Raw genomic sequence first — 8,911 nt, forward strand, 5'->3', positions numbered from 1 at the left:
GAGGCCGATCTTCGGATCGGGCGAGAGAGGGTGCTCATAGCTGACCTTCCCCAATCGTACCCAAGTTCCCGAGCCGAGGCAACTTTGGTGATGATGGACACGTGGCCTTTGGCACCGAGTCAGGGTTTCCTAAATTCCCCCAAAATAAAATATTTAGGTGGCGACTCTGTATCTGGCAAAGCAGTCCATGTTTGGCACTTCTTTTCAAAAAATCTGTTTTCTCAAAACGATTTGCCAGATTTGGACTCTTTGGTTCAAATTAAGAACTGTGACATAAATCGAGTCCGAACTGTAACGAGGGCCCCACGCGGGCGCGTCTGCAGTTAGTTTGTCGAAAATCCGAGCAATATTATATTTACTATATACACTATGTTAGGGACAATAATATAATATTATATATGGAGAGAGTACTAGAGTTTAAGTAAAAATTGAAAAAGTCTGTACCAATGTATTTATTATACATCCCGCTAGGGGACGATAGATATATAATAATATATATTATTTACATATACAAGGTATTCGTATTAAATAACTAAAATATAAATTATGACCAAAAAATTCCGTACCGGTATATTTATTATACATTGGGATAAGTATGGTGTATAATAATATGTATTATTTACATATATAGGGTATTGATATTTAAATAATAACTGAAAAAGTTCATGCCGGTGTATTTACTATTCATTTGGGTAAGGACGGTATGTAATAATATATATTATTTACATATATATAGTTATGGGATTAGTGATGTTAGTGTTATATGGAGAATTCTATCTCAATATTGATATTTGATGAAATGAAATCAAATGATAATGGGACTTATGAGATGTTAAAAAATATTATTAACACTCAACAATGATATGTGATGAGGTGATATGATTATGAGACTCATAGGATGATAATGAATATTACTAACTATCAACAATGATATGTGATGAAATGATAGGATGATAAGACTCATGAGATGATAATATTATATCAAGATAATAAAGTTGTTGGATTATACCTTGTTTTGAATTGGGCAGAGGTTGGCCTTGATTTGGCTATATAGTCTTCCACAAGTTGAGACGAGATTTGACACAGATTATTTGGATTTACCTATATTTACAGAGGTTTGACTTGTGGTTATCTTGCTATTTTCTTTTCTTTCTCTTTCTTTTTCTCTCTCAAATCACTTCTCTTTCTTTTTCTCAATTTACTTCTAGTATGATTTTTCTATCACTTTACTGTTAAGGCTTGCCTATTTATAGGCAAAAGTTGAGATGGTGGGGTGGGCACATGAAATGGCATGGGTGCACATTTTTGCCATTATCATCAATCAGTCGATTTGAGTTTCTCTCTCTAGCTTTTCATGGACCAACATACAAGCATCAATTCCGGTACCACCCCAATGAATTTTGCTGCTTACTGTGAATCACTAACCCAAGAAAAATCTTCTGAAGAAGAAGATCATCTGATCAAAAGTACAAAGAAAATCAAAAGTTTAGATTCTACCAAGGAAGCTAGTGAAGGCAAAGTGACTGATATGGAAACAGAACTTCCCAGCGATGAACTTGGAGATCAAAGACACCCAGCCATGGGTTTTGTCCCTCCTAAATCCTTCAAAGAAGCCCTAACCTCTGTCAATAACAATGAGTACATCTTTGACAACAGAGTGGACATACTATCGTTTGATGAAGAAGATGATGAAGTTCCAGAGAGCTAGTCTGCCATACAAGGCACATCTCCAGAGCAGCGGGGCCTCCCCACAATATTTCTCCCTAAGAAGCTTCTGGAAAAAATTAGGAAACCATGGGAGAATGCCCTTATTATCAGATTGTTAGGGAAGAATATTGGATATAAAATGCTCTGCTCCAGAGTCAGAAACCTCTGGGATCTTCAGGGTGAATTTAATGCAATTGACCTGGGTTGTAATTACTTCCTACTCTGGGGTCTTCAGGGTGAATTTAATGCAATTGACCTGGGTTGTAATTACTTCCTATTTAAATTCTCTAATTAGACTGATTGTGCTAAAGTCTTCACAGGAGGACCATGGGTTATCATGGACCACTACCTCATTGTGAGACGTTGGGAACCAAACTTTAAACCATTGAAAGCCTTTGAAACCACAACCGCAGTTTGGGTTCAATTTCCTGAGCTTCCGATTGAGTATTATCAAGAGAAAGTCCTATTTGCGATAGCCAAAGCTATTGGTAAACCTCTTAAAATTGATTGGAATACTGCGATGGCAACAAGGGGAAAGTTTGCTCGGGTTTGTGTAGAGATGGATCTTAGTAAACCGCTAAAACCCAAATTCTTATTAGAGGGTATGGTTTATAACATTGAATACGAATCTTTGCATTATTTCTGCTTTCTCTATGGCAGAATTGATCATCGAAAGGAGGCATGTCGTTTTAAAACCCCCAATGCTCTACCGGCGGTGGAAAATATAGTCGTTTCCGTTACTGGAAAGTCTGACCATCCACCTGTGATAGATAACGGTCACCTATATCAGCATCGTGAGGAAGATGAAGTCTTTGGCCCATGGATGTTAGTGACTAAGCGCACTAAGAGACTAGCCCAACACAAAAGGGCCCAAGATCCTACTAGCACAATTACTAACACTAATTCTTTTCAGTATTTGAAAGTGGGCCAAGATGGTCTTGGATCTACCCCAAAGGGAATGAAGACTGCTCAAAATGCTGGGGAAAAGGCCCACGTAGAATTCAGCTCCCTACCTGGCCCAATACAAAATACAGACCCTAAAAGAAAGAACAAACAAGGGCTTCAGCACCACAAAGCTAAGGAGTTAGACTCACATGGCAAACATAAAGTAGTCTGGCAAAAAATGGGAGAAAGTTCAGCTTCACACGCCATTGCCCTGCAAGCAGAGAGCACTTCCCGTGATCAAGTCCAGATGACTACACATATCAATACGAATCAATTACAACAGAGCACCTTTAACATGATCTATACGTTGGAAACCACCCCATGTCCAGAAGACTCTACTATGATTGAAGTTAACCCATCCCTTACTTTATTCCACTCACCAGATTCAAACCCAGATCCAAACCCTCTTAAGCCTATATACCCAGATTGGGAACCACCAGACCCAGGTGAAATAATCAATGGAAAGGGCAGATCAAAAGATCCCGAAGGAAACAACACTAGAGGTGGACGAACATCGAAACCAGAAGGACAACGTGAGTCTATTGTTAGAACTAGGGAGCAAAGCAATTCACCTAGTCACTTTCGTCTGGTGGATCGAACAACTCCGAATGACAGTCGCCCTAAACTGGGCAGCTCAACACCAGAACCCTCTACACTCGATCCAGTTAGCCTCCATGAGGTCAGCAGAGGCAAATCGGCGACGAATTCACACCATTGTTAAAGATCTGGTAACTAACTCACCCTTTCAATACCCTTCTATGGATTTATTAAAACTCTTTTTCTTGAATTGTTGCGGCACTGGAAATAACAATTTCAAAAGAAACTTTGTGGAAATTGTCCGAATTCATAAACATGAGATCATCATCCTTATGGAGACCAAAGTGCCTTTCAGCACCATGGGAAATTTCTTCAACCGCTTGGGTTTCACAGCCTCAACCATCGTAGACCCTGTTGGTAGAGTAGGAGGGATTTGGATCATTTGGGACACTAACCATGTTCATGTAAGAGACTCCTCGGTAAGTCCACAAGCTATTCATGCCACTACCCATAAAGAAGATTTTGAGGAATGGGTCCTTGATGCTATCTCTGCCAGTCCAAATCCTGCTTTGAGGGAGAACCTATGGGATGAATTGGAAGAGGTGGCAGAAGCCATGACTAGACCATGGTTGGCAGCTGGCGATTTTAATGACTATGCAAACCAGGAAGAACGACGAAGCTTCACAACATCCACAACCTCTGTTAGAACCCATAAGTTTTTAGAGAGGATCAATAACTGTAATTTAACCGATTTGGGTAGGTCAGGGCCCAAAATGACATGGACTAACAATCGACAAGGTTTGGCTAATACTATGGAGAGGCTTGATAGAGCCTTGAGCAATCCTGAATGGACAACCATGTTTCCAGAAGCCACAGTGAGAGTCCTTCCTCGCACCTACTCTGACCACTCCCCCCTGCTAGTGTACACCCAAGGTATGCATACTCTTAATCCCTCTCAAAGGCCATTCAGATTTGAGGCTGCCTGAATGTCTCATTCTAGCCTTATTGATATCATTAACTCTTCTTGGACTGATATGCATCATAACCTCCTTGATTCTATTGTTGAATCAACGCATAGAGTGACTCAGTGGAACAGAGAAGTCTTTGGTAATATATTTAAGAGGAAAAGACACCTTCTTGCAAGGATTAAGGGCATCCAACGATCTTTAGTAAATATTTTTTTCTCATAATCTTCATGTTCTTGAGCAAGATGTTTTAAAACAATACAATGCTACTCTGTTTCAAGAGGAAACTCTTCGGTTCCAAAAATCCAGGGCTAAGCACATCACTCTTAGTCATCGTAATACCAAGTTTTTTCACATTTCCACTATTACTAAGAGAAGGAAAACCAAAATCAATGCACTTAAAGACTCTGCTAGTACTTTGCTCACTGAGACTAATCAGATTAAGGCTGCCATTCTTGACTATTTTAAAAATCTTTTTAACTGTGAAGATGTTATCCACCTAGACCACTAGAATAACTTAGCTTCAACTTACTTTAATCATGATGACGACAATTGGTTCCTTAAACCCATTTCCAATGCTGAAATCCTTAGGGCTGTCAAAGACATTGGTGGTTTCAAAGCACCAGGGAAAGATGGCATGCAGGCCATTTTTTATAAGACCTACTGGCACTCTATAGGTAAATCTGTTTGTGAGTTTGTTAAATATTGTTTCCAAAACAAAATTGTGCCTCCTGAGGTCAATGAAACCCTAATTGTTTTAATACCCAAAGTTAATTGTCCTGAAACCATTACTCAATTTCGACCCATTAGCCTGTGTAATGTTAATTATAAGATTATAACCAAGATTATTGTGGGACGAATTAGACCTCTTTTAGACAACATTGTCTCTCCTAATCAAAGTAGTTTTATCCCTGGTAGAAACACTACTGATAATATCAATATCACTCAGGAGATCTTGCATACTCTCAGGCATAAGAAAGGCAAAAGTGGTGGTATTATTTTCAAAATTGATTTAGAAAAAGCCTATGATAGACTTTCTTAAACCTTCATCAAAGACACACTTCTGGAATTTAAACTTAATGATACTTGGGTTGATCAGATAATGAGTTGTGTCACCAATAATCATTCTTCCATCCTGTGGAATAGTGAAATCATTGATGGGATTCACAATAGGAGAGGTCTCAGACAAGGAGATCCTCTCTCACCCTATCTTTTTGTCCTCTGTATGGAAAGATTATCCAATATGATTCATTGTAAGGTTCATGAGGGTTCTTGGAAAGGTCTCAAAGCTTCTAAAAACGGCCTGTCCCTATCCCATATGTTCTTTGCTGATGATTTGATTCTTTTTGCTCAAGCTACCTCACCAAACTATGATACCATAATGGATACCCTCTCTGAGTTCTGCGATGTGTCTGGTCAGAAAATTAACCTTCTCAAATCCAAACTCTTTGTCTTCCCTAATGTTTCTAGAAACTTTTCCAAAGCTCTAAGCTTTCAAAGTGGCATTCCTCTCACCCATAACCTTGGCCGATATATTGGCTCCCCCCTTCTTCATCAGAGAGCCACCAGAAACTTGTTCACTAAAATCCTTGATAAGATGAAAACCAGACTCTCAGGTTGGAAAGCTAGAACCCTTAACTTAGCTGGTAGAGCAACCCTCATTCAAGCCGTGATCTCTGCCATACCCAGCTATACAATGCAAACCGTGGAACTCCCTAGAAAACTTTGTGATGACATTGACAGACTCAATAGAAATTTCTTGTGGGGTGACTCTGACACAAAAAAAAAAGTTCACCTGGTTAATTGGGACAATTTGTGCCAAAGCAAGGTTGAGGGTGGGCTTAGTATCAGAAAAGCTAGAGATCAAAATACTACCCTTCTAACCAAACTTGGCTAGAAAATTTTGAGCAATAAAGATAAACTTTGGTGTAAAATTCTTCACACCAAGTATCTGAAACATCATAATCTTTTCACTTGGCCTATGAAGAAAATTTTTTCTCACTGTTAGAGAAGTATCTGTAAGTCCAGGCACATCCTTAGGAAGGGAATCAAATGGATTGTTGGGGATGGGAATAACATATCCCTCTGGAATGATTGGTGGTGTGGTTCTCAACCTCTATCTCAACAGAATAGCAGCTACCATGTTGATGATTCTGTTAAGGTTAGCCCCATTTTAGATGAAGAAGGTAATTGGGATATTGCTAGTTTGTCTAATCTTGTTTCCTACCAAGATCTCAATGAAATTCTAAAGATCTATAGGCCCAGATATGTTACCTTCACTGATACTCTTGCTTGGGCCCCTTCTAAATCTAGTAACTTTACTTCAGCCTCTGCTTTTAAATTCATTACTCACTCTGAGATAGATCACAGGGACTGGAAACGGATCTGGAAAATTCAAATCCCTCAAAAGCTGAAATTTTTTCTCTGGCTGATCTTGAAGGATAGATTGTTGACAAACCAGTTAAGACTGGTAAGGCAACTAGCTACTACTGTTGAATGCCCCAGATGTGGCCATCACAGTGAAAACATGGCACATTTGCTTAGAGATTGTGCTATCTCTAAAGAATTTTGGATTAACATTCAGAACCTTAGTTGGTGGGAAGAGGGACAGAAATTGTCTTTGACTGAATGGGTTGTCTTGAATATGAAAAGCAAAAAACTCTTTTATGGAAAAAAATGGTACCTTGTTTTCATTGTTACTCTATGGAAAATTTGGAAAGACCATAATAAATTGGTGTTTGATAATCTCTCTAACCCACTTCAGATCAATCTTAAAAGCATCTTCCTTTATGTTCAAGAGATTGAGGAGGCCTTTCTCTGCCCTCTCTGGCCTCTCTGCTCACCCCCTGCAACTCCTAAACTAATTAATTGGTGTTGTCCAACAGCAGGTAAGCTTAAACTTAATACGGATGGATGTTCAAAAGGCGATCCAAGGCAAGCAGGATATGGGGGACTGCTGCGAGATGAAACTAGTACTTGGATATGGGGATACTATGGCAAGCTAGGTCATTGCTCTAGTCTAGAGGTAGAGATTTGGGCCATCTACAGAGGTTTAACCATACTCTTCCAGAAGGCACTAGAGATGTCCAAATTGAATCTGATTCTGAACAGGCGATCAATCAAATCCTGCATGGACCAGCTCAACACTCTCCTTATAAAGCCCTCATTGAAGATGCTAAGTTCCTGTTAAGAAGAAGTAACAGCTCTCTTCAGCACACCCTTCGTGAGGGAAACAGAGCTGCTAACCTCCTAGCCAACTTGGGAGGGGATCAAAATGAACATGTTGTTTTTCTTGACAACCCTCTAGCTGAAGTTGCAACCTTTCTTATTGATGACATGACTGGAGCTAGTTTTGCGAGGGAATAGCCCTCTGTTTGCTGTAATCTTAACTCCTTCACTCTTGTTCTTTGTTTTCATATGAATCTAAAAAAAAAAAAAAAAAAAAAAAAAAAGAAGTGGTATGGGTGCAAGTGATTTTCACATCTGTTCGTACGAGCATATGGGACAATTTACTTTGGCAGTGGCTTTCCTTGTGGATTTGCTTGCTTTTGGTTTACTTGATTTGCATCTTTTTATTATTTTATTATTTATTTAGTCCTCTGGTTTCCTTTTCTTTTTTTTTTTTCTCTTTTTTTTTGTCTTATTTGTTTCTTTTATTATTTTACTATTTATTTATTTTCTTGTTTCTTATTTTTAGTTTACATTTTTATTTTTATTTATAAATTTATTCGCTTATTTATTATTTTCTATTTATTTCTAAGAATTGATAAAAATAAGATGTCAACACATGTTTTGATATGTTGAATTCTATCGTGATTTTAGTATTTTCAAATTTTATAATTTTGATAATGTATAATAATATCATGTTTCTAAAGGAAATCTGTACCTGTTTACTATCAAATGGATTCGAAAATTGAGTAAAATTTATAATACAAATATATTTTAATACTATGCACATATTAGTGAACTTAAAATTCTACGTGAACTTAAAATTCTATTTTCTAATATTTTTAATAAAATTAGGTGATCACCTGTTGTGTGATTACTTTAAAAAAGGAAAACAAAATGCGGTGTCAACAATTTGCACTTGTGAGGTAGCAAAAGAGTCTTCGGATATCCTCGAGACAATTAGCAAGGGCACTCCTTCGGTTAAACGTTCAAAACTTCAGAGGCTCACCACCTGTTTTAAAACTCTTACTATGCGGAAGGATGAGACCGTTGATGAATTTTATGCTAAGCTCAGTGATAATGTCAATTCTTGCTTTACTCTTGGTGAGAAAATCCTTGAGTCTCGGGTTGTTGGAAAAATTATGAGACCATTACCCGATCGGTTTCATCCAAAAGCTATAGCTATTGAAGAGGTTCAAGATGTTGAGAATCTAAAGCTAGACCAAGTTGGAAACTTGCAAAGTTATGAGGCACACTTGATTTCTAAGAAAAAACAAAAGGATGTTGTTGCTTTTTCCAGTGCTCATGGAGATGTAAAGAATCCCGAGGTTACGGTTGATCTAGAGTCCGAAATGACGACTTTTTTTACCAAATAATTCAAAAAAAAAAGAAAAAAATTAATGAAAAAGAAACATAATTTCAAGGATTCTAGCTCTAAGGATAAAGGTAATGATAAGCTCAAATTTTCTCCAAAACCTGAGAAGAAGATTATGACAGGTCATGGAGTCAAGTGCTATCAATGCCAAGGGTTTGGGAATATTGCTATCGAGTGTCTATAACAATTATGGTTTAGATCCGACCCATTTACT

The 8,911-nt window shown here is 38.0% G+C and overlaps 1 protein-coding gene across 1 annotated transcript; it reads left to right on the top strand.

Annotated features, from left to right (window-relative positions):
* The first annotated feature begins 3,548 nt into the window (after positions 1-3,548).
* LOC145804063 (uncharacterized) lies at positions 3,549-8,698 on the top strand. Its single transcript, XM_082897595.1, has 5 exons — positions 3,549-4,122; positions 4,400-4,644; positions 5,254-5,952; positions 6,163-7,339; positions 8,178-8,698. Exons 1-5 carry the CDS (start codon positions 3,549-3,551, stop codon positions 8,696-8,698), a joined length of 3,216 nt encoding a protein of 1,071 aa, XP_082753721.1.
* Positions 8,699-8,911: the final 213 nt, after the last annotated feature.

This window comes from Camellia sinensis, chromosome 1 (assembly GCF_055761805.1).
Source record: "Camellia sinensis isolate YWXY chromosome 1, ASM5576180v1, whole genome shotgun sequence".
NCBI classification, from domain to species: Eukaryota; Viridiplantae; Streptophyta; class Magnoliopsida; order Ericales; family Theaceae; genus Camellia; species Camellia sinensis.

Bases quoted from the DNA above. Each gene is read 5' to 3' on its own strand.
- LOC145804063 (XM_082897595.1), top strand. From the start codon at position 3,549: ATGGGAAATTTCTTCAACCGCTTGGGTTTCACAGCCTCAACCATCGTA. The intron at 4,123-4,399 runs GTATGCATACTC...TTCTTGAGCAAG, and splicing joins CCTGCTAGTGTACACCCAAG to ATGTTTTAAAACAATACAAT. The intron at 4,645-5,253 runs GTTATCCACCTA...TGGGTTGATCAG, and splicing joins ATCTTTTTAACTGTGAAGAT to ATAATGAGTTGTGTCACCAA.